Source organism: Myxocyprinus asiaticus, chromosome 41 (genome assembly GCF_019703515.2).
Source record: "Myxocyprinus asiaticus isolate MX2 ecotype Aquarium Trade chromosome 41, UBuf_Myxa_2, whole genome shotgun sequence".
NCBI classification, from domain to species: Eukaryota; Metazoa; Chordata; class Actinopteri; order Cypriniformes; family Catostomidae; genus Myxocyprinus; species Myxocyprinus asiaticus.
This window is the reverse complement of record NC_059384.1, coordinates 34,051,115-34,078,259: the sequence shown is the minus strand read 5'-3', so window position 1 is coordinate 34,078,259 and position 27,145 is coordinate 34,051,115. Positions and strand designations below refer to the sequence as shown.

The following is a 27,145-nucleotide window of genomic DNA, read 5'->3' as shown; positions in this document are numbered from 1 at the left end:
GCGATAGAACCTGTCCCTCCGGCCGAGATGAAGAAGGTGTTTTACAGCCCCACCTTCATTGTACCGAAAAAACGTGGTGGGTTGCGGCCAATCTTGGACCTGCGAGTACTGAACCAGGCTTTAAACAGACTCCCGTTCAAGATGCTGACACCAAAAAGCATTCTAGCGAGTGTCCGGCATCAAGATTGGTTTGCTGCGGTACACCTGAAGGATGCATACTTCCACGTCTCGATTCTACATCGACACAGACCCTTCCTGCAGTTTGCATTTGAGGGTCGGGCGTATCAGTACAAGGTCCTCCCTTTTGGCCTGTCCTTGTCCCCTCACGTCTTCACGAAGGTCGCAGAGGCAGCCCTTGCCCTGCTAAGGGAAGTGGGCATTCACATCCCCAACTATCTCGACAACTGGCTAATCCTAGCTCACTCTCGGGATGTGTTGTGTGCACACAGTGACCTGGTCCTCTCCCACCTCAGCCGACTAGGGCTTTGGGTCAACTGGGAAAAGAGCAAGCTCCTCCCGGTTCAAAGCATCTCTTTTCTCGGCTTGGAGCAGGACTCAAGTCTCGTTGACGGCGCGCCTCACGAACGAGCGCGCACAGGCGGTGCTGACCTGTTTGAAGGCATTCAGACAGAAGACAGCGGTTCCACTAAAACTGTTTCAGAGGCTCCTGGGGCATATGGCATCCTCAGCGGTGGCCACTCTTTAGCACTGGATTCAGACTCAAGTCCCGAGATGGGCATGGCACCATGGGACACATTGCGTGGTCATCACGGCGATCTGTCACCGCATTTTCAGCCCTTGGACCGACCTCACGTTTCTATGGGCAGGCGTTCCCCTAGAACAGGTCTCCGGGCACGTCGTGGTTATGACAGTTGCCTCCAAAACGGGCTGGGGTATTGTATGCAATGGGAACGCAGCCGCCGGCTCATGGACGGGCCTGCGGCTATGTTGGCACATCAACTGCCTCGAGTTGCTGGCTATTCTGCTTGCCCTGCGGAGGTTTTGGCCATTGATCCAGGGCAAGCATGTGTTAGTTTGGACAGACAACACGGCAACGGTAGCGTATGTCAACCATCAAGGCTGTCTGCGCTCCCGTTGTATGTCACAACTCGCCCGCTGTCTCCTCCTCTAGAGTCAGCAGCACCTCAAGTCGCTGCGAGCCACTCACATCCTGGGCAACCTCAACACTGCAGTGGAAGTGCTGTCATGGCAGGTTACCCTCAGGGGAGAGTGGAGACTCCACCCTCAGGTGGTCCAGCTGATCTGGAGTCGATTCGGGCAGGCACAGGTAGACCTGTTTGCCTCCCAAGAATCCTCCCACTGCCCGCTCTGGTACGCCCTGACCGAGACACCTCTCAGTATTGACGCGCTGGCACACAGCTGGTCCCCAGTGAGCCTACTTGCACAGACCCTGTGCAAGGTCAGGGAGGACGAGGAGCAGGTTGTCCTGGTAGCACCCTACTGGCCCACCCAGACATGGTTCTTGAGTAAACACAATTACTTCCTGGTTCCCATGGGACCAGAACCTGCGATTTGGAGTGAACGCAATTACCTCCTTGTTTCCAGGGGACCAGAACCAGTGTTTAAGAGGGTATGCAATTCTTGGTTTCAATGGGACTAGAACTAATGTCTCAGTGTGAAAGTGATTCTTGGTTTCCATGGGACCAGAAGCTGTGTCTCGGAGTGAACACAATTACTTCCTGGTTTCAATGGGACCAGAACCTACGTTTTGGAGTGAACGCGATTACTTCCTGGTTTCCATGAGACCAGAACCAGAGTCTCAGTGTGAACAGAATTCTTGGTTTGCATGGGACCAGAATCTGTCTCGAACTGCAAACTATTACTTCCTGGTTTCCATGGAACCATAACCCGTGTTTCAGAGGATACTTGCACTGCACTCTATTAGTAGTGCCACAGGGAGAAAAAAAAACAATTGAATTGATCCAAAAAAATGTCTGATGGGGGATTGCACTTGTCAGTAATTCATCAGAATGGGGTCTATTTCAGGGTACGTAAACATATGGATGTAGCAAGTCGATTGTTAATGTGATCATGTAGCACCATTCACTTTCATTGTAAGGATCTCCTTTTGTGTTCCACGGAAGAATAACATGAGGGTGATTTTAATTTTTGGTTGAAATATCCCTTTAATTGTTCAAATATTGGGGGCCACTGTACTATAGGACAAGTAAATGAAGAATGGAGGGAAATGACAAAAAGCTGGAAAAAGCTGCTTTATGCACTACCATTGTTTGTGTGGGATATAAGGAGGGGAAGATTTTCTATGTTTCTTTTGGAAAAACTGAATTTTCTTATTTACAAAGCTGTTCATCCAAGCCTTTCAGAGCTCAAAAAAATATTGGCTCTTCTGGTTTGCAAGTCCTCCATAGGTACTTATTAGCTTTAAGGAAACAATTCAGTTTCAAGCTATAAGCTGGATAGTAATTCTGGAGTCTGCGTTATTATGAGATTTTACTCGACCATAATGGTTCCTCTTCACAGTTCATCACTGAATGAGAAATACAAGGTAGTGTGACCATAAATGTGACCATAAAAAGCTACAGAAAAGAGCCTTTTTCAATCTGCATATTCAGTAATTCACCTGCATGTGACACCAGCCTGAGGAGCTTGCAAACCAGATTACAAACTCAAGAGTTCATTACTGTGCAGCCGGGAAAATAATAGGAGAAAGAGAGGGACGACTCCTCCTGCCAGCAGCAAGGAGACAGACTGAGCTCAATTAGAGTCATTATTAGTTGTAATGAAGCAAGCAAATGCACATTGGAGACAGCAGTTTGGATCAAACAGCTCCATGACTGCGAAACTCAGTGGTAGGTGTAGTGTTTGAAATGGCATTTGTCAACAAGACAAAAATATAGGCAGGACTTGGCTTTATCCACTGGGAATTGATTGGAAGTAAAAAACGGATGTAAAATGGAGCAAAATGGTTTGAGGGAAATATAAGAGAGACTTGTGATGTCAACTGAAAAGGAAAGTTGTTTCAGAGGCAGACCAAGCTATTACATTTTGATAAAAGATTACGCTATTTGAAATAACATGCACAAATGAATTGTGCACGACAAGTCCAGGAATGAGCATTAATAAAGTAAATAGGGTGTAAAAAAAAAAAAAAAAAAAATATATATATATATATATATATATATATATATATATATATATATATATTTCATGTTGACTTGAGTGGAGCAGGATTTTGGACCCATGAGGTTTCACTGTTGACATTTTTATTTATTTTTTCGGATCAAATTTAACAATATTTTTCTGTGATGCAAAGATAAGATTTATTGTGTCCTAAAACAGAGACAACTGAACTCTTGGAATGAGTTCTTGTTTGTTTTATTTTCATTAAAAAAGATCATTGTTATCTGAATTTCAAGTGTGATCACTCTACTCATGTATTATAAGCTGAGAAGGCAATTATTTTTCTGTAGAACTGAGGGCAGTGGGAGGTTTGACACCATCTCGCAAAGCCAAATGCTGCTTGCCAAGATGGTAGTTTGATGTGGATTTAAGGCAGAGGCGTTGGATATGACCAGCCAATGGGCCCAACTTCACAGAAGAACCTGACAGTGGGAGAGGGCAAGCTTACAGCTACAAAGAAGGAAAAGAAAGATGTCAACTAACACCATAATGTTGGTATTATCTTTCATATCTTTGGTCATGATCATTTAAGAGCTCTTTAGAATTATTGGAGTCATAGTTTGCAGCATACTCAGAGGTGTATAGTAACAAAGTACAAATACTTGTGTTTCTGTAATAAAGGACATTTTTTGGAATATTTATTACATTACTCAAGTATAAATATTTCTTCACTACATTTTTGAAGACAAAATTAATATTTTTACTCCGATACATTTCTCCAGACCTTTTTGTTACTTTTGTGACTGAACACTGCAAATGTAAACTGCATGCGGCTTGGTGCGGCTTGGTGATAGTGATGTCCTATTCATGAATGAATAGCTTATATCCACCTTTTTCCTACATCCCGTGATGCTTAGCGAGAAATATGGGCGTTACTTCCGTTGTCAAGTTAACACAGCTGTTGTTGCAGCGTACGTCCATTCGTTCTTTCATTGTGTGTTGGGATTTTGAGGAGAGTGTGTATGATTTCATATGGACATACATTAATCACTATATCAGTGTGTTACTGAACGATAATAAACTGCAAAAAAAGTCATGAAGACAAAGAAAGCACGAACAAGCTGTTTCTCCCAGATGAAGTTGAGATTTAATCTAAGCACAAATGCAACATTTTGAGCAAAATTATTGATTGTTTTAGTGGAGTACCTACGTTATTTCAGCTTCAGATGTGTGTGCTTGTCACCCTGCATGTTCAAATCAGACAGACATACTGAGGAAGAGCTGTGAAGTTCTCATACTTGGGTACGTAATCATTTTTTCAAGTTTTCCGATCGGGCGGTTATTTCCTTTTAAAACCGCACGTAAGTTTAAACATTTGTTCGGCAGGTGATAGACTAGTGAGAGATGGTGCTTGGCTGCTGTCCGGGATGCCAATTTAAACCTCAAATGTGATGTGGTTTTTGACTACCTCTGTATGTGTTTTTTGTGATCCAATCACAAAACATTTTGCACCCCATTTAAAACTATATTTAGCGCTGACCTTTGCGATCGGATCATCTGAAATGCATCTTATTACCAGCTGTAAACAGGGTCTGCAATGACAGCAGCCAGAGCTAGGGAATGCTGTAGAACGACTTCCGGCAGAAGTCCCACCCACATTCGTTTCCCCATTAAGGGGAAAAATGAATTTTTTGATCAGTTTGATTCTTTTAGAATCAGTCAAATTGGTTCGGAAAGTATTCTGAATGATTTATTTCATGAATCGATTCGCAAAAATGTATCAAAATTAAAAAGGGAACACCAGACAACTCATGTGTCTCCACTTGAGAATTTAATGAGAAGTGACGGTTCACACTGTACCAATTATCTATATCTTACAAATTATTTCATGCTATATCTGATGCTATACCGTGAGAACTCAGTCAGAGCACTTCTTTGAGATCGGACTGTGGGTCGATAAATGCCCAGAATGTGTGAATGGCTGATGATCAGCAGGTCCTGTTTAACACAAAGCACATGAGAATGAGGGCTGAACACCAGCAAGGGCATGACTGTTATTTACACAGAGCCCCATGAGAACAGGCTGTCATTTATCCTGGACCATGAAAGCTTTATCTGTTACATGTCAACAAACAACAACCCTTACAAGAATCAGATGAGAACAGAACAGCTGTAAAATTCAATTCATGTTCAAAGCCGCTGATATATGCCCAGGGACACACCAGTCCAATTCCACATTAATGCGTAAAGTTTGATTGTTACATACTGTTACAATGATGAATACTGCACAACTTGCACATGCATACGGTATACACACACATAATCAAAGTGGCCTGTGCAAGCGAAGAGATTTCATAAGGTGACAGAACGACAACATGGAAAAGGCTGATTCACACAAAACCTGTCACGAAAATGTCAAGGTCATATTTAACCTCAAATCATATATTTATACATATAATTTTTTCATGTTGTGGTAATGAGAATATCATAATGACCATGTTTTTTTGGTTTGTTTTTTTCCATTGCAGTAATGATAAATGAGGGGGTGGGACTGAAATGTGCATAACTGTCATGAAAATAATGCTTAAATGGACCTAAAATAGACATCATTTTCTATACGCAAAAAATGTCTTCTTGTTTCTTTTGATTAAAATAGTAAAATAGGAGGGCCTGGGTAGCTCAGCGAGTACTGATGCTGACTACCACCCCTGGAGTCGCGAGTTTGAATCCAGGGTGTGCTGAGTGACTCCAGCCAGGTCTCCTAAGCAGCCAAATTAGCCTGGTTGCTAGGGAGGGTAGAGTAGAGTCAAATGGGGTAACCTCCTCATGGTCGCGATTAGTGGTTCTCGCTCTCAATGGGGCGTGTGGTAAGTTGTGCGTGGATCACAGAGAGTAGCATGAGCCTCCACGGTGTCATGTGCGATGAGCCACGTGATAAAATGCACAGATTGAGACTTGTCCTCCGCCACCCGGATTGAGGTGAGTAACTGCGGCACCACGAGGACATACTAAGTAGTGGGAATTGGGCATTCCAGATTGGGAAATTTTTTTTTAAAATAGGACCAGGACAATTACACTTTTGTGACAATCATCCAACTAAGAGGTGTTCCTCTATTCCCTTCAACATTCTGTCTCTATATTTTCCATTACACACTCTATGTGTAATGGAATGGCAGTTAGTCTGAATAAATGGACAGATCCCTCCAGCATCAAACTTGATTGATAGCCCCCAATTATTTACAGAGAAAAATAGCGCTGCCTGAAAAAAAAAAGAAGTACAAAATTAAAGCTAAGAGACCACTTATATCTGTCTCCAAACTTCAGCAAGGATCAAAAACAGTCAAAAAGTAAAGATTTTAAACAAATACTGTTCCATAAATGATCATCACTAACTCTCTGACTTCAATTTGAACTTTTAAAACTTTTCAGGTTCATTCTAAGTTCTAACAGCTGAGAGAAAACAAAATATCAACATATGAAAAAATAAACAGTAACACTGTAAAATAACTTTGTCATTAAAAACAAGTAACCTGAATAATGCCTAACAGATCAATACTTACTGAACCTACAAATATGAATATATGTGAATCAAAATTTCAAAATTTCAACCTATTTGAATGTGCATGACCTGTTATGTACTTTGTTACTGTCATCAATCAAAGTTATGTTAGTGAAAAAAAAAGCTCAATTAAGCTATTCTTACAAAAATTGCACCCATGACATCTGTGTTCATCTGGCAAAAATACTCTCACCTTTCCAATAACACTCTCGTTTGCCCACACATCTGGCACTACACATCTCACTGACAGCAATTAGAAATGTATGAACACTGTGCCATTTGATTTGGCAGCCTGCAGAAACATGAAATGAGCAGAGAAGATGAGGATGAGAGAGAGAGAGAGAGAGAGAGAGAGAGAGAGAGAGAGAGAGAGAGAGGGAATCTAGTTTTTATCTCATCTAAGCTTTGCCACGATCCTATCTGGTAAAAAGTAGTTGATTTTAGGCATTGGGCAATGCCCATGATGCATTGCACTGATGGCCAGATTCCAATCCATTGTTTCAGCAATGTGTAGAACCCAAAGGCTCTTTTGATCATAACTGCAGTGAGGAGAAAGATTCCCTCAAAACAATGTGCCAGACATTACTGAGAGAAGCTTAACCATCCTCTCTCTTATCCTTGATCTATGGACATGGACAAAAAATAAAGAAAAAAATGCAAATTCTTTCCACTGAATGTCCCCCGAATGCCATAATTATCACTATTTCTTATCTGTGCTATTTTAGATGTTTTGCTGAGGCACTGCTTTGCACTAGTGCCCGACCGATATATCGGTCGGCCGATATTATCGGCCGATATTAGCCTTTCACCGATATATCGTATCGCGTATATTTTACCGATATGCGCCGATATGAAAACTTTTCAGAACATATAATGCAGAAAACAATGCTGACGGTGGCTCTGCAGACAGGGCGGAGTTGAGCTGTGTCTCGGTAAGTTAACTAATTTGTGAAATACATACTGGAAACTTAATAAACAATGACCCTATCATTTTGCCTTTTCAATATAACTAATATAACATTAACCTTGTCCCTGACAACCATGTCACTCATGTCTGTTTGCTGTTAGCCAGCTATAGTTTATCAGTGCATTAAGTAATGTAGCAGATTGAAAGGTAAACATCAGCATCTTTTTGCAGCTCAACAGACAACGGTGCAGTGGTGGACTGTGTCTGTTGAGTGTTGATTTCAAGCTATGTTGTTACCTAGCTGTATGGCTATACATAATGCTGGAAAGTAAAATAATCATACATTTGTTCTGGTCCTTGAAACTGATTGGACAAGCAGCATTCCAGAGTGCTTATAAGCAGTCCAACAGCACTAGGATGATTCACTGTATCACTCTGCTTCTCTGTGTTCGTGGCTTTCCAAATAGTGGTAGGGATTTTTGATTCATCGTAAATTTTGATTTCATTCACTGTTATGTTCTGAGATTATTTCTAGAGATTGCATATTTACTCCAGTAGGAGGCAACAAATGAGAGTCTTTTATGTTACGAATGAGTCCTTCAGTAACTGACTCATCTGATTCGTTAAAAACAGTCAGTCACAACTGAAACAATGGAAGTGAATGAGAATAATTAATTCACTTAAAAGATTTGTTCACAAACATTTGTTTATGAATAAAACACCACTAGTATGAGAGCAGTACAGTTTATTTTGGAAATATTTTCACTGGTGCAGATGAAATGCATGAACTTACTGGTCAATTTTTGTTTGAAATGTAAGTTATTTAATATTATTTACTTGTTTGTTGAACTGTTGTATAAAATCCATATCACACCCACAATCAAATCACAGCTAGGCCCTTGCTCGTGTGATATTTCTTCACTATCACACTAGTTTCATGTTAATATGTATAATGTTGAGTCTTGTGACTATATTTTCGAACCACTGTGTTTTTAACATTTACTGCCTGCCCCACAGACATAAGTAATTGCATTAGTGTAAACACAATTTTGTCTTATGTTTACAAACTGATGAATGAGTCTAAATTTATGGTGGTAATCAAAAGTATGTCACAGATCCTGTTGATCGAGCTTAACTTGTATTGAACCTGGGTCATTCCTTTAACACATATATGAGAGAATGCAAGTAATAGCCTACAAGGTCTTTTGAGTGACAGATTCAGGTGTGTGCAAGTATATCTGGATCTCTAAGGACAGTAGATCTGTCTTGAATCAACATATGGGCTAAAATATTGAGCGTCACTCTGACGGGTGGGAGCTGCCTCAGGAGAGAAGGCACCTGTGGCACACCAAACACGTCATACTGTCTGCTCCTTCTGTTCATTACAGAACTGTCTGACAGCAACAAAGCTCACTAAAAACACTGAGTCATGCATACATGTAATTTTGCACCATTTACCCCAGTTTGAATTGACAAGGATCAAAGTATCAATACATAAATTTGGATTTGGATTGGTTACTGATCAGAAGATATGGGGTTCAAGCCCCAGCACCGCCAAGATGCCACTGTTGGGCCCTTGACCCTATCTGCTCCAGGGGTGCCATATCATGGCTGACCCTGCACTCTGACCCCAGCTTAACTGGGATATGTGAAAAACAGAATTTCACTGTATATGTGCAAATGTGTGATAAATATAATTAAATTAATTATAATTAATTATAACAAAAATAAAGATATCCTAGCCTCATAGCCACACTAGGGGTAATCGACTTACCAAGTACTCATTCAGGACCAGTTAGTCAACTATTAAAAACACTGCTCGAATATTGTATATTGATCTTCCTTTGAACATTTGCCTGCCCTGAGCAATGCAGAATTATACTGTACTTGCCCTCTGAATCTCTGAAGAAGTTTGGCAATTCTTGAAATATTTAGAATTTTTTTTTATTTATTTATTTATTTTTTTATTCTACTCTTTTGGTATTCAGTTCTTGTTAGTCATACATATCAAGGGACAAGGATCTGCTTGTATGGTGGAAAGAAAATGCAAAACGGTTCAAGAATCTTGAAAGCAAATCCGACCAGTATTGTGTATGTGCGTTAAATCTCAAAACACCGGCAGTCTATTTTCTGAATAATAAGTGAAATTATAAAAATGTGATAGCCTTATGTAGACTTATAGTTTATATGTGCATTACCCTAATGCCGTCAGTATTTGTTTCTATGTAACCTCCGAGTGCAAATGCTTCTTTTACTGCTACTTTTTTTTATTATTCTTTTTTTCAGTTTTAATAATGCATACTCTACCAACATACTCTGCTACTCGAATACCACTTTTACCTCATTTCAAAGAATTCCTAAAGGCCTTAGTGCAGGGCTGTATGCTTACTTTTTTAGGTATTAGCACTTGTGTTAGTGAAAAAAAATAAAAAATAAAAAAATGTTAGCACAAATTAAAATTTACTAGCACACAGATGAGTGCGTTAAATTGTTTTATTGTTATTTCTTAATTACTATGTTTTTATTATTTATTTTTTCCTATTATTTTATTATGTATTTCTAATTGTATTTACTACATTTACTACTATTACTACTGATATTTTGATACAATATGATATTTGTACAAATATAAAATGGTGTTATTAATATAAGTATTCATCACAAAATAAATTATGGTGCTGCAACACAAATCAATTGAAATAAAAATATAATAAAAATAATGAAGTGGTAAAAAAATCATACCAAATGAAAACAATTTACCCTCCCCAATGTCTTCCACCTAGCCCTTTTGCAGTTACTTAAACATCAATGGGTGAAGTAATACCAATACAAATCATAAATACAAAAAACATAATAATAATTGAAAAATAAACCATGACCTAAAGATAGTTTAACTGAAATATCATAAATATTTGTTTCATAAAACAAATAGTGACAACAGTGATCGTCATGGACAGCATTTGAAAATAGAGCCCAAAAATGGAAAGCCTTCACATCAAAATAAAAGAAATTACAAAAGAAATATATTACTTCTGTATAGTAAAATGTAATTGTTAATAACTACTATTATATTTAAGCTATATCTCCAAGAATGCTGTTGTACTGAATAGAAGTTTTGATCAATATTACCATTTATTATGTGATACTCTGTTGTGCAGTACTTTATTTGACAAAAATAAGCCCAATGTTGTTTTAAATTATGCAGTGAGGATCTTTACTGAAGCACTTCAATTGATTAAAAAATGCAATGGTATGTTGAAAAGTAATATGTTCATTTGATTAAAGTTTTATGAATTCATTTAATTACACACCATTTTGATGATGAAATTTAAATGAAGTTTTAAACATGGAATGGAAAAAAAAAATGAATTTGGGAAAAAATAAAATGGAATAAAAAAAACAGAAAACAAAAAAAAAAAAAACTGATTTCTAGGCTGCCCCCGACCAAAGATTTTCTTAGTCATTAGTTTAAGCCATTAGTCACTTTTAGTCCACTAGTCACACTTTTATGATATAAATTGGGGGGCATCAGAAAATGGTTTGAGTTCCAGGGCTGAGAATGAATGTTATAAGTAACATTGCTAACACTGTTCTACATTACAGAGAAATACTAAACCGTAATAAAATATAAAAATATAAATTCTACAAGCGCACGCACGAAGCAAGCCGCAGCGACACCGGCAAAAGCAGTAATGATTCTGAATGTGTCGGAAAAACCAGCAAAGAGACTATCTGAACATTTTGTTAATTTATAGAGAGAAATGCACATTAGGGTTGTGCCGACAGACTCGAGGATTGACGATGGTCAGAGGGATCGCCAATAGCTGATGCCTTTGACGATGTCAAGATGATATTTGGCTTGTTTTCCCATTAATGTATTAAATTATTATTATTATTAGGCTGTTATCATCAAATTAATATTACAAATAATTTGTGGCACCCCGTGGCACACAGACACGCTGTTTGTTTTGACACACAGTCTCGTGGAACACGCTCATCTAAAAGGTTCTCACTCTTTATTTGTTTCTGTCTTATGAATTTTTTTTTTTTGCAAGAACAGTATCGTCTATGAGTGCTGCAAATGACCTCAGACATCTCAGCTCATGAGGTTTTCTGTGGAGTTTTTTTATTCTGCGACCAACCAATCAAAACTTGGTCGACCAAGACTCTTCTCATCAACTAACGTTTGGTTGACTATTAGGGGGAAGCCCTACTGATTTCAAAGGGTCCTCCTTAAAAAAAAATTAAGCAATGTTTACTTAATTGAGAAACACTTTAAGGAAACATGCAATTGTTTTAATGTATTATTTACATTGAAATTTAACTTGTTAAATAAGCTAAAGGAGTGTGTTCAATAGCATATAGCCTATTTTTTTGTGATATTGAAATTGTTATTGAGAATCGTGAAATTTTACTGGTATTGGTACCGACTACTGAAATTTTGGTATCATGACATCCCTACTTTAGTCCATACCCCCTCTTAAACCCCATCACTTCTGGACACCAGCACCACTCACAAATTTATGCTAGTAAAAACTCAAAGGTTTAGAAAAATCTGCCTTTCATGTCAAAGTGATGCACTATTATAATCTTGTTTCACTCCCACCATTTGCTCCACCGCCCACTGGCAGTTGGCATTTGTCTTATAAGTGATGGTGTTTTTGAGGGTTTATGAATTTAAATAAACAAATGGTAGTCCACTTTATGTACACACACACACACACACACACACACAGTGTGGAACAGTGAGATCAGTGCACCTATGAGCATGTCTGTGTGTGTGTGTTAACAGTGTGTGTGTGTGTGTGTGTGTGTGAGTGTGTGTGTGTGTGTGTGTGTGTGTGTGTGTGTGTGTGTGTGTGTGTGTTCAATAGCATATGGCAAATGTCTGATTGTATGCATATTTGTGTACAAAATATGCAAAGTCTCTCTGTGTGTCTTCTGTATGTTTCAAATTATTTTAAGGGACCACCATTAACACTAGTCAGTTTGTCCAGGGCAATCACCAAAAAATAAAAATAAATAAAAATAAATAAATAAATAAATGGATAACTGTCAAATGATAGACAACAAATGCCATCATTTCACAGCAAAGGCAGCACAGCAGCAGCAGTTGAAGCGGCATATATAAGGTGCGTTTACACTGAATTTTGCATGCTATTGCACTGAAGCTTTATTGTCAAAATGTTTTTGGTGACTTAAGCTTTCGGACAGGTAAACAAGTTTTACCGATTGTTCTGGGAAATTTCCTGTCAAAGATTATTGTTGAGCCAAGATTATTAATGAGTGTTTAAAAATGTACATCTCTCTCTTTCACCTCCTCTACCATACTTCACAACAGCTCCACACCTTTGAGTATACTCAGTCTATGGTTTAGTGCTTTACAAAAAAACTTTAAAAAAAAACTTAAAAATAAAACATAACACAGTGTCCTAAGCACGGCACGATAAAGCGATACAGAATAAAAGGTACCGTATTTTCCAGAAATAAAGACACACTTGAATATGGCTGGGTACTGAGAAGGAATATCATACGATTCTGTTTTTTTTTTTTTTTTTTTTTTTGAACCGGTTCTGGACATACAGTATTGATGCAATTAATCGCAGATTTTAAAAGTGCTGAAATTTGACACTATATTTACTTATTTTCTTGTCAAAATTAATTTATTTCCATCTTAGGAAAGAAAACAATATGTAATAATATAATGCTTTATTAACAATTTCCAAACAAAGCCTTCCACAGTATAAAGACAATGCACTCAAATAGCACCAATTCAAGTAACATTAAACGCTTCCCAAAGTCTAAGTGGGAGTTTGACTAATTGAAAGAACTAGTCTCCACATAGTTTTCATATTCATTGCAATGGGCATTAAATCTCTTTAACTCTCATCCTCCACAATATTAATCTGCTGGTAGACTGTGGCTATCCGCTTAGTTACAGCATTCCGCTTAGTTACAGCAGCCGTGAAGCTACGTTCATTGATTCGCGTCAGAGTGTCAAGCGCTGCTTTGAACTCGCCATGAAAAGTCTCAATGAGAGTGTCTCATTCTGCGTTTTGGTGATAGTTAAGATTTGGTGTGCTTCTGTGGTAATTTAAATATTTAATTAAAATGTTTGATTCCATCTGGGCTTGTGTTGTACATCAAATAGTGTTAAGAGGTCCTTTCTCCATCATTTTATCACTGACAAGGAAGCACTGTCAGAGATTCTTTTATTTACTGAGATAACAACCTCTGCAGCTCTATCATAGGAGAAAGCGTAACAGCCAACTAGCATGTTATGACAGTTCCACCCATAGAATGTCTATTGGACCACTGCCTTATACTATTTTATGCTGAGCTTGTAAGCTCCTCTTGGTAGAAGGGTGGCACAGTGGCTCTGTGGGTAGTACTCTCCCCTCACAGCAAGAAGGTCCCCATTTCAAGTCCCGGCTCACCCTGGGCCTTTCTGTGTGGAGTTTGCATGTCCTCCCTGTGTTTGCGTGGGTTTCCTTTGGGTGCTTCGTTTTCCCCCCACAATCCAAAGACATGGAGACTCTGAATTGCCCGTAGGTGTGAGTATGAGTCTGAATGTGTTCTTCTGTGTGTGTTAGCCCTGAAATGGACTGGCCACCTGTCCATGATGTTTCCCTGCCTTCAACCCAAGACAGCATGGATAAGCTGCAGCACTCCCCGCGACCCTATATAGGACAAGCTTCTTTAGAAAATGGATGGATAATATAATATATTATAATATAATATTATATAATAGCTATTCAGGTTGGCTGGGTTCCAAAAACAAGTGTAAATGTAAAATGGACCAAAACTAAAGTTGACCAAAAAAGAGAGACATATCTTTTCCAATTATTTGGAAATATTTTGATATTACTGTTCATGTCATAAGTTTTTAAAGCCTAAGTTGGCTTAAGGAGTATGAAGCAAACATACACCATAAGTATGACAATTAATTGTGAAAACCCTAAAAGTGACAATTAATTGTCATAAACACAATTATTTGTTTGACAATTAATCATCAGCCAGGATAGCCCTAACATACAGATATAATGGAGATCAAGCTTAACTGTCCTACTTTACACTTTGTCCTACTATACCCAAATTCACTCTAAATAAGTCACTTTGGACTACAAGTCGAAGGACATTTTGGATAAAAAAATAAAAATAAAATAATTTAAAAACACAACTTACATTCTGTAAAATACAGTAACTCTACCATATTAATCTGAGTTTTTGCCTTAACCCACCACAACCAAGACAATCAACAGGATATTTTGTCGATTGCTCATTTTCTATTTCTGCAGCATTGTGTCGGGTCGCCCAACCTACAGTGAAATGTCATCAGTCCAAAATCCTGCACCTCATAACTGTACATTAAACATCAAATATGTTCCGATCGGCTATGATTGTGCGGTATTGTGCAGCAGTTTCGTGTTCAGTGTACAGACAAATTGCTAGTCGATGAAATCTTATCGTATTGCATCTGGTAATGATACGGTGTGAAGCTACATTCACAGCTTTCTCCCTCTGTTTTCAGAATATTACTCCATTGGACTCCAAGCAGGACACCAAACTCAAAGCAGGCAGCATGATTGCATGATCAGCTACCTTCTTGAAGTCCAATAATTGCCTTTGGAAGAGTGGCTACTGTTGAGTGAACAACAGAAGATATTTCCTCCCAATTGTCAAAGTTTGCCTACCCTTGATGTGTTCACCTGCCCTCTCTCTGCTGTCTCTTGTGGGAGCAGCCACCTTTCACACTCCTTTTTTTGCACTTCACTTTGTTCCTGTCAATATTGCCCATGGCTGTTTCTGTACCTGTTTTCACTCTTGCTCTCCACTGAAATCAAGCAGAGATTCACTGTATGCTTTAGTTAAGCCAGTCTTTGGGCAAAGAGAGAAGTATAGTTATTTACGCTCTCATGTTCACACTGGCAAAGGAGTTAATAACAATCATTTCAACATCATATTATTTGTGGTAAATATGATAATTAGTGTCGTCAAGGGTGTAGATTTGGCTTGAATATGGGGGGGGGGGGGGTGTTATCTCCCCCCATCCCCCCTGGAAATTAAGCCCCTGTCTGTCACTGTACACAAGATCCTACCTTCAAGCTGTGGACATACTGATGTGCCCAAGGGCACAGATTTGACTTGAACATTGGGTTACAGTATGAAGAATTTACATGTTTCCATTGATCATGCTATAAATAAAAATTTAGACTACTCCTGATAAAATAATATCATAGAAGATCATTTCAGGTTTGCTAAAAAAGAAATATCCTTTTCCAATATTTGACTGTTGTACAAATAACACCTTTATTTCCAATGATAAAGCAATAAGTGCCTTTTAAATGGCATAAATTACTATTAAGAATCAGTATATACACGCAAAGTGAGTTAATACTTGAGCTGAGGTAAGCTGATAACTTTACACAGTTAATTATCAAGGGTAAAGATGACTACATTTTCCTTTCAGATATAATTGCCAAAGGTCTTCTGGCAATATTTCTGGTTGTTGCATAAAACATTCAAGAAAAGTCGCACATTGAACTGTGACTTTTTCTGTCACTTTTGCAAATCACTTTACGTATAACTAAAGCAGTTTTACCTCATGGAATTAATGAAGCATGTCTAAAACCAATGCACATGCCTAAAAGGTTATCTGCGTTGATTTCAACAAATAAATAAATCTCTTCCGTACCTGGTCCTGCTGTTGAGAGGCTTTGGTCGATATATTTGACTCTTTTGCAGTGGTCATGATAACAAATTACCACAGAAAGCAAGAGACATTCAGTTTCTTACGAGACCGCTGACGGACACACAAGAGAAGATGCTGAGGGGAAAAACCGGCAGAGATGCTGCAAAATCCCAGTGAGAGACGAGATGTGGTTTTTTGTGTCGCTCTACAGAGAATTGATATGCCACTGCTGCTTAATTACATAGAGGGAGATAAACGGTCACGGAGAAACAGCGATCACCGCCGTGCAACCGACACCGGTGGACTGTGAGTAAAGCACACGAGATTTTGTATCCCCCAGCACGCGCTTGCCGCCTTTTCACCCTCCGCCTCACGCGCGCATAAAAAACGGCGGTAAGCGGTGTGTGCGCGCGTCCTCGCTCACTCATTACTACATAGATACACAAGTTAATCTGCAACTACTAAACACAAACCACCCTAACTTCAATTTCGTGTTTTGTTTGTTTCCTCCGGAGTTAATAATAGGCTAAACACAGGGCAAGAAATGCTCAAATTGCTGGGTCGAAGTAAATGCACAGGGTTCATAGTAGCCTACATGAAAAAGCTGGAAATATGGAAGGTGTGTGGGCAGGTTTAAGTGGTTTACGAGGACTTTTTTTTGTTTTGTTTTGTTTTTTTTTTTAGGTTACAAACTGGTAATTACAAGGGTATTATGCTATAAATGTGGTTTATGAGGACATTTCTATTGTCCCCATAATTTAAATCGCTTTAAAAAAAACATACTAAACAATGTTTTATTTAAAATGTAAAAATGCAAAAAGGTTTTTGTGAGGGTTAGTTTAGGGGTAGGGTTACAGTATAAAAATAATTATGTCTATGGAAAGTCCTCATAATGATAGCTGCACCAACATGCGTGTGTGTGTGTGTGTTATTAATGCAAAAACAAATAAAACATATTAAAAATAAATCATCATCAGTAAGATATTACTATGTACTATTTAGTAAAACTCCCTCGCATTCTCAAGCCATTGATGTCTGATTTGTGGGTGAGTTTTTCTTCTGAGAATCAGTAGAAGAAGTTCACAGATTGCTCCGAATGATTAGTGTGAATCAATATGATTTTTAAAAATTCCTGTCCAGTAATCACAAACGGCTGGAACAATCATGGAAATGTCATGGAAATTCATTGAAAGTCTGGGAACAATAAAAGCAAAATGAGACCATTTAAACGATAACCAAGAATGTAATACGGTGCATATAAAGTTTAAACAATGCACCCTAATGAATTGTAAATATTTTCATTTCTTTATAATCTGGTAATTCTGAACTTGTTATACAAGTGACACATGTCCAAATACCTTGTTTAATCCCCCATTTCTGATAAAAAAAAAAAATGCTATCCATTTTCAGGGACAAGCGTCAAACGTTTCAGGTCTTAACTGATATTGCTAAATTCAGAACAATGCAAGGTGACGGGTTACCTTTGCTATACACCGTTCTAAATGTTAATTAATTCTCTCTTTATTCTCCTCAAGGTCTCTGCGGTTCTGCTTTTTGAACATGCTCTGCCTCTTCAGTTAATTAAGGGCAAGGAAAAAATTTTTTTTGTTTTTGTTTTGTTCACCAGGGAAATTATTCCAGAATCCCCATAGGTGTCCACAGATCATGCAGTTCCAACACCAAAACTCAAAGTGAGGGTTTGCTCATGTACTTGAAGTGTCAAGCTCTGGGTTTCAATGCTTTTGGAATGTGGAGGGAAATTTTAGCATCACTGTGCCCACCGTGCTTTCTCTTAATGAATACGCATAAGGCGCTTCATCATAATCACCCACTGATAAAAGACAAGAAGGAATACTGTGTGTCCCACTGCATGCTGAGCAACACAAACAGAAAGACTTGTCCATCATCATTAAGAAGTTGCTGGTACTTGACACATATTTTGAGTTCAATAGCAGGAAGTTCAATGTCCCTCTTAACGTGTTATTCAAATGCAACTCGAGAGGAAAATGACACATACTTTTGTCTACTGAGATGAGTGACATGCATTTTTCCGTTTAGAGGTCATGTGTGAACAGGAACTTTTGCTCAAATGCTGGCAAATCAGCTCTGGCAATTTTTTATGAGAAGTTGTGGTTACACTGCCTAAAAGGATATATATTGATGCTATGTGTGAACAAAGCTGAAAGATTAACGGTTTGAGCATGTACAATGTTAAGAAGCACTGATGTAAACCACCCCTGGAGTTCGCTAGTTCGAATCCCAGGGTGTGCTGAGTGACTCCAGCCAGGTCTCCTAAGCAACCAAATTGGCCCGGTTGCTAGAGAGGGTAGAGTCACATGGGGTAACCTCCTCGTGGTCGCTATAATGTGGTTCGTTCTCATTGGGGCGCATGGTGAGTTGTGCGTGGATGCCGCAGCGCGCTATGTCTCCGTGGCAACGCGCTCAACAAGCCACATGATAAGATGTGTGGGTTGACGGTCTCGGACGTGGAGGCGGCTGGGATTCGTCCTCTGCCACCCGGATTGAGGCAAATCACTACGCAACCACGAGGACTTAAAAAAAGCGCATTGGGAATTGGACATTCCAAATTGGGTGAAAAAGAAGCTGATGCAATTACTCCACACCATTTAGTTGTAAGCCTAAACTCGGGAGTTGAAAACTGTGATTATCTACGTTGTGGAAAGAAATTTTGTCAGATTAGACAAACACTGAAGCAAAAGAGCTTCTCAACATCCAAAAGGATGGGAAAAAATATTCGACATATTACTGGAACAGTTTGAGATTCTCTTACTTGTGACAAAATAGTTAGCCTACTTTGGCGCAGCAGTTTAATGTTCATTTCCGACAAATTACATCACAGAGTTTTAACGTTATTTCAGTGATAATGTGTGAACAGAAGCAATAAGGATAAAGACAGAAAGCCATTGCATGTGTGAATAGCCAGACTGATCTCACAAAAATTTATGACAGGAGGTTGAATGTTTTGTCTGCTGAAATCGGTGTATGCTTTCTAAGGGGCGAATTCACTAAATAGTTCAAGTACTCCTCCCTGCAGACTGTAGCGCGATGACGTAGTGGATCTAATCCCATGCGTTTTGGATTTTAGTGACGTAGTGGATGTTTTAATGTGCATGTGTATTCACATTTTAATGTTTTATTACTGTAGCGTACTTAGCGGTCATTGATACAGTATATATTCATATAACACACACACACATTTCTATATTAGGGCTGCACAATTAATTAAAATAAAATGGCGGTATGACGTGCGATTATTTACTGCAAAGGGCTATGACAATTTAATGAAATTAATAGATAAATCAAGCTGTTCGCTTCAAAGTCTATGCACACTGCTCTGTCCTGTCTGTATTGTGTACAAGCATTATTACAGTGTATTCAGATTGGCTCTGTGCTCCACAAATCCATCTCATGCTCGGAGTAACAGATGTGCTCCATTCGTTTCTGTGTGCTGAGGGCGTCATTTTTAAAGCGCTCCAGATTCACTTGAATTTCACTTCTGCATACTTCCAAGTATGTTTGACCACTAAATGTTAATATACAGATACAAATAATTCACCCCATGGCATTTTATAGCAGAGGAGATGTTAAAATGAGGAGCACATTATAGTGAGGAATATATTGCTTAATTTATATATTTGTTTTCTTTGGGTGAAGAGGAAAAACAAGGAAAAGTAATCTATGAAATCCATGCTTATGACAATTTTTTAAAAGCTAAGCTATATTAAAAAAATGTCTCAGTGTAATACTTCAATACTAAGTAATAATGTACTCATTGTAACGCATAAAAACCAAAACATCCACTACGTCCCCAAAATCCACTACGCAGGGTATTAGATCCACTATGTCATCGCGCTACAGTTTGCAGCGAGGACCCTCTCAAATAGTTGCGCCACTTTTGCACTTTGTGATTCAGCACACAAAGCTGCATATTATTCAATAACCACCCCAATCTAGTTTAAGCAGGCACAATCAGCACTGAAATTGCGTTGCTTCAGTATTTAAATCCAGTCATTGGCATTCCTTTCCACGCAAATTCTCCTCCTTTCTGTGTAAATTAGGCTTAGGCCTATTAAAGATTGAGCTTCATTCACAAAAATTGCCCAGCACAATTTACATGCACTATTAGTGCTAGATGAAAGCAGGCGGCAAAATTAATTTTATTTAAATGGTGATTTGGGCATTTGGATCACAGTAGTGAGTAATGCTATTTGGTCCTGGCAAAGTGTGTCAGCAGTGGTATGCTGCATCTTCCGCTATATAGCTCTCAGAATCAGCCCGCAAGATCAGAATTGCATGTGCAAATTGTGTTCATCACAGGTTTTCTAGCCGTGTTTTTACCTTTGCCTGATCTGCATAGGTCCTTTAGTGAATCGGGAGCTAAACCAGCATAGATAGCGTGTGCAAATAACCGACACTTTTACCAGGCACAATATACCTTATCAGAGACTATTTAGCAGAGACGGGCCATTTCTATTAAAATGAATGGGAGAAATTTGAATGCCCAACGGTCAACAGATATAGAAAGGAAGTCCCACCTTACAAATAAAATTGCCAGTCACCTTTTAGATACAGACATTGCCTGTCAGTAAACTCAAGAATGCACATGTGCATTAGCTATACAAGCCGGGAAAATTGTGTTTCTTTGCATTATCTGAGGTAACGAAGCACAATTTATGACTCCAGTGTTGTCAGATTTTTTTGCTGATTTTAAATGTTCTTTGATCGTAATCTTGACAAACTGTTTATGAGATTTCTGTGTTTCCCCATTTAAGTAGATAGGAGGTGCACTGTCATGACTGGAAATAGCTTCCCAAGAGCGTTCCAAAGATGGCCGACAGTGGACTGACTTGCTAGGAAGGCTTTGACCTTATTCACAGCAGCGCCATCTTTGATTTTTGACAGGAACGACTACGACTATGAAACATTGAAAAAATATCTTTCCAAGAAATTCCATTAGTCAAAAAACTCCTGACACCATGAGTTGTGGAATATCAGAAGTGATCTAGGAGCTTTTTGATAGCTTTATACAGTACATGTCATTGAAGAGATGGTAAGTCTATCTTTTACAGCCTCATGTTCACTCCTGTCAAAAATCAAAGATGGCGCTATTGTGAAGTGCATTAATTTCAAAGGGAATTCGTGCGATCCTTAATTTTGTGCAATGGACTTCCGATGGCAAATAATTCCCCCTCACAGATCGTGTGTGGAGTTCAAGTCAGGCGAATTCGTTGCATTGACCAATAGGAAGTTGCTTAGTTTGGCAGTGACCTCTGTGTGGGTGGTGCTTTGTACACAGCTACAGTACACTGAATATTCACAATGGACAAGGATATAATTTAAGTGGTGAGTTTCTTTTAAACTTCACTCTCCCAGAGTATAAAGTGCAGCATTACAGAGACTGCTTGGTAATATTTTTTATTTTTTTTTGCTGGTTTCACAAGCACTCAGCATCCGCCCACGCTCTTCTTCGTCCACAGAATTTTGCTGTGCAAAGGTAAATGTGACCACACCTTTAGTGAATTCCACTCTAAATGTCCGAACTGCCCCTCCCAGTGGCCAAAGCTGGAACTACAATTGCAATGTAATCACAATAACTTAATACTTTGAATGGATGTGATGTGATTTTCAGAAACATTTGAGTTGCAATTGCATACTATACTCCTAACCTAACCCTAACACTGGGGTGTCCAAACTTTTTCAGTTGGGGGCCAAATGCAGAAAAAAATAAGGTGCTGCGGGCTACATCGCTGTAATAATTTTAAAAATTGCTAGAAGCTACTAGATTGCCACTATGCATAATCTTTATATTGTACACTTAATATTATGCAAGTTTTGATCAGAATTTGTGCTCTATGGTATGCTTGTGTAGACCCTACATGTAAATAAAGGATAGAGTATTTCACTCACAAAGAACTGTTATAATGGAACAGTGATGTGTCTTGTACAAAATATTATACTCATTTATTCAAATTTGTTATCTTTTTGATGTCCATTCAGTGGCACGGCAAAGAACATATACTGTAGATCTGCTACTGAGTGTTGGGTTTGACCCATCACAATAATGAGAATCAGATGACATTTTATCACTTTATAAAGTGATGCAAGGAAGTACTCTTTATTTTTCAAGGAATTACTCTTTATAGCTATATAATTAAAACTTCTATTCTGTTGTTACTTGCGTTACAAATACGATTTTAATTTGAATAAAATGATTGTGCATGTGCAAGTGTTTTAAGTGTTCTCTTCTACAGTACAGTATGTCCTCACTCAAATAGTGCTGGGAAGCCCGTGAATATTTTTTCTTGTTTCAACTAAATATCAGACTGAACCAATTAATTACAGTATACTCCCCAGTGCTACAGAGGACATTCTGGAAGAGTATGCTCGGTTCTTGTGCACTCAATAAACTCTGTTCAGCCGCTCACACAACAGCAGCTCTACTCAGTTGTATGATGTGAGGTATCGGGACATTTTTACAACAACAAGTACATGAGTAAAGTATCTAACCTGATGTCAGTCCTTTAATAAATGCATTATTCTTTCTGTGTGGCACTTCATCATTGGAAATAAGGAGTATTCCAAACTCCTGTTGAACTCTGCCAGTGGATGAAGCACGTTAGCCGCACGTGATAGCGACATTCAGTGCCCAGAATATTAATTTCATATAATTTCTCCTTAGAGAAATATCTATCACTTACTTCTTTGGAAATGTGGTGGGCGATTTTCAGGGCATGAACATTTGCTGAATAGTGTAGCTTGTCCGGAATTCAGCACATGGGGTTTGAATACGAGTGGCAAAACATTCGGCAGAACTAACACAACAATTTCCTGTGACCATATTGGATAGTAAATGTGCTAGATTAACCAAAAAAAAGGTAATCTGGCAATTTTGCAGCAGTTTAACATGGAACTGTGGTTTAACAGGTTGCGTGAAAGTGGCTGTTGGGCTAATGCGTAGTTGAGATTAAAAACTTGCAGTGTTACTTCCTATAGTCCACCTAAAACTATTTTAAACAGCATTCTTAAGATGTACAGTATGACCTAATATTAATTGAAAGACCACATGGAACATTTGTAGTTTTAACAATGCATTTGTTACACTTTGCATGGATGTGACATGATTTTCAGAAACATCTGAGATGTTACTATATTCCTAACCCTAACCCAACCCCTTAACCTAACCCTAACAGTACAATTTAAAAGGAAACAGTCAAATAAAATGGCAAAAAGATGATTAAAAATGGTAAAAACTTTGAAAGAAATGGTGACCAATTACAGGATCTAAGAGACCTTACACCTTCAAGTAAATATACATTCAAATAAATTTTAACTCAAAATCTAAAATAAAAATGAAAAGTCCATGGACAACTGCCCAAGTGCCAAAATCCAACAGTTTTGCCATCCAAGTTCTGCTCCACTACTTGTCCTTCAAATCAACTCTAATTTTTCCTCAGCCCCATGATGGGTGAAATGAAAGAACTCTTCTCAGCAAATCAATCACCTCCAAGCTAATGGCATTCATTTTGGTCACAGTCGCCAGCAGTGTGCACTTGCTGAAGGATACAGCCACTCTGCTAGCCACATAATAGATGTTATTATGCTGCGGTAGGGCTCGGGTGGTGTATACACAACCTTATTGGTAATACTGACAAATAACTATTCAGTAAATGATAGACGACCTTGGTTGGCAGGTCTCTTTAAATACACATTTTGTAGTGTATTACAGATTAACTAGCTGACAAAGGCAGACAGGATGAAAGTATTTTCTAGCCTGCTTACTAGACTCCAGCGCCAATGTTAATGGCTTGCACAGTTTTAATTAATCCATTTATGCATGACGTCCACTACAATAGACAGATCTTTAAACACAATTTTTAACCATACAGGATGTTACATCAAAAACACAGAGTGACTTGACCCTTACTTATATCCACATTTTTCCTGATCAACCACCTAAATGAGGGATCCAGACAGAGAACAACAACCATTTTAACTTAAGTTGGAGTTAAAATTAGCTAAGGCTCAACTTGTGCATTTGTTGGCTGTTATAACAACTCAAAGTAGTTAATGATATTAACGTAACTAACCTCAGGCCATCACTTTATCTCATCTACTAACAAGTGAGGGTGAGGCACTGTCAAAAGACAGTTATTGTGATTCTGTTAACTATAGAGCCACATGTTTTTTTTTTATTTTTTTTATTTGGCCATTTTTACAAAATACGCTAAACATCACATTAACCACTAATAATATATGCCAATGTGAGTGAAAACACTGGAGACCAGAAAATGAAAACAGGCTTCCATTATGAATCGTGGAACATTTCAGAGTTGAGGGAAAAGATGGACAGTTCTATTTGACTAATGTACTCTTTTGGGCTTTATTTTCATGACCGCGCTAGGCGCAGCGCTGTGTCTTATCAAAATTCTAAGCACAATTTTCATGCTAGGGCAACGCACAAGTGGCCGTGGATAGGTGGACTGCACTATCTGTGGGCATGTGCACGCAAACTTGTTATGAACAAGCTCTACAACATTATAAAACTAAATTTCGGGGTTTAGACATAACGCACATCCAACACATTGAATGTGAATATATTAAACTGTTCAATTACTGTAAGCACAGCAGTGCCATTAACTAACAAACAGTCATGTGATATGAAATATTTATGAATGAAACAGTTTGCTCACAGTTTTGCGATCAGGTCCAATAGTGTTTTTAACTGCCCCATCCTTCAATAATAGTTCCTTTGTGAAGCTTGAATTGTATTATGATTGGTTCACAAGCAATCCATGCTGATATGAGCCAAAAAACAAACAAAAAAAAAAAAAACACACACACATACAGTACATATTCCAAAGCAGGATGAACAAGGTGCGCACACACATACTGTACAGTATCATCTGACACTAAGGCGCACATCGCCGTCAATTTCAAAGATATTATAAATACAAATATTTTATATGTTAATTCATCCACATGGTATGTTATTTTATTAATTAATTTATTTATTTATTTTTCACTTATTTATTTTTTTATTTACTTTTTGTCTTTTTCCTTTCTTTTTCCTATTCATTTCTTGTATCTCTTTATTCACTTCAACCTATTCATTTTCTGTATTGTCTATTTCAATGCCTTATGTACTGGATATGCTTTCGGGAAAATTGTTAATGCTGACAGTCATGCCAAAAAAGACTTGATGATTCTTGCAGCCTTCAAGTGGAGTCGGAAATATCATAATTATGAGTACCTAGCACATGAATGACCAAAGTTGTGTTTACCCTTGAGAAACTCTCAAGGGAATTCTAGATGATACCTGGGTTGCTGACTAATGTAAAGCTAATATAATTTGTATGCAAATTAATTCATTATACCATGCATTGATAAATCATATAGTAAGTGTTAAAGTGCTGCAGGTGTATTCATTGCTGTTGTTCATACTGTAGTCTTTTTTAGTTTGGCTTCTTCCGTATTTTGTATCCGACTTGAATGTGAAATCTCGTAGTAACAACATTATAAATATTTATGCCTCAAAGGGTTTATCCTCCCAATCAAAAACCATGCATTATGCCCACAAAACAGATGGAGATCACAATATCTGACCACTACAGTTATTTGATGTCAATATTTAAAGTGATATTTTTTAAACGTTAAAATACTTTCTCCTATCCCAGTTTATTATAGACATTTGTAAATAAATTCACTGTGACGTCACGTTGCAGGCAACCACACTTCAAACCATGGTTCTTCAGAGCAGCAGCAGCTTTTAATGGTGGATATGAGCAGTGCTTCAGTTTTAATAATCTTTTAAGCATCATATAATGTAATAATGTTTGTTAATGTTAACAAAAGTTATTCCAAACAGATATCTATAGGTAAAAAAAAAAAAGAAAAAAAAAAACAATATATATATATTATACATATATATATATATGTTGGTTCTTTCTAAAATATAAACAAAATCAGTTTTAACTTGTTTCAGAAGGCCTGTATGATTAAGACGGACATGTAACAGGATGATGAATACACATTCTCAAATGCTTAACACACTTCTAAAGCCTGAGGAATGTGGAATATAAAAATGAAAATTACCATCAGCATTTTACATCTTAAATGATTGGTCTACATACATTAAATAATATTTTACTTTTTCAAAAGGCTTTTTAAAATTAATAACAGCCAACTTCCATTTAAAAATAAATGCATTACAATCGGCCAATCATAGCATCACTAGCTCAACCAATGGCGTGAGTTTGGGGCGGGACTCTGTTTGTGCGAAGAATGGCTGGAGGAGTGTTCGAGAAACCTGTTTAAAACAAACAACAATACTTCTCCAACTTGCTGCCTTTTTTATGTACTTTATTTGTATTTGAACATTAAGTAATAGGGAGAAAACTGAGAAATTCAATGTGAGAATGGTAAGGGCTGGGTGAAGTTTTGTTCAGTAAAGGTGTGAAAGCATATAGAGTGAACCCTTATTCATTTCCTCAGCTACAGAGTTTAGTACAGGGGTTGGCAACCTTTTTGACATGGAGTGCCATTTTTTATTTTCCTGGTCAAAAATGAATGTATGTGATTTTTCGAAGTTTGAGTAAATTTTTCTGATTTTAACCGTTTCAGTCATTACAAATTATATTATCAGTATAACAGTTTGAGGGGAAAAAAATGTGCAAAACCCAATGATTATGATAAAATTATCCTGCTTGTGAATTTTCACTTAGCATCTTAAGTGCTTTAATGAAAATAAACCTGTCCTTTTGTACAAAATGAGTTAACACAGTTAATGTCACAAATTTGCTTATTTGATTACTGATTACGAAATTGTGTTGAATCTTAAAAATGTCTTATATTATGTCATTGTAAT

The 27,145-nt window shown here is 37.9% G+C and overlaps 1 protein-coding gene across 4 annotated transcripts in view; it reads right to left on the bottom strand.

Moving 5' to 3' along the window:
- LOC127431848 (dipeptidyl aminopeptidase-like protein 6) overlaps positions 1-27,145 on the bottom strand; it is a 545,012-nt gene that overhangs the window by 257,076 nt on the left and 260,791 nt on the right. Inside the window, exon 1 of one of the 4 annotated variants that reach the window (XM_051682456.1) lies at positions 16,264-16,545. The exons of the other annotated variants lie outside the window; for them this stretch is intronic. Within the exon in view, the coding sequence (XP_051538416.1) occupies positions 16,264-16,320 (57 nt within the window). The 5' untranslated portion in view covers positions 16,321-16,545. Of the gene's footprint in view, positions 1-16,263; positions 16,546-27,145 lie in introns of those variants that run through there. 4 annotated transcript variants of the gene reach the window in all.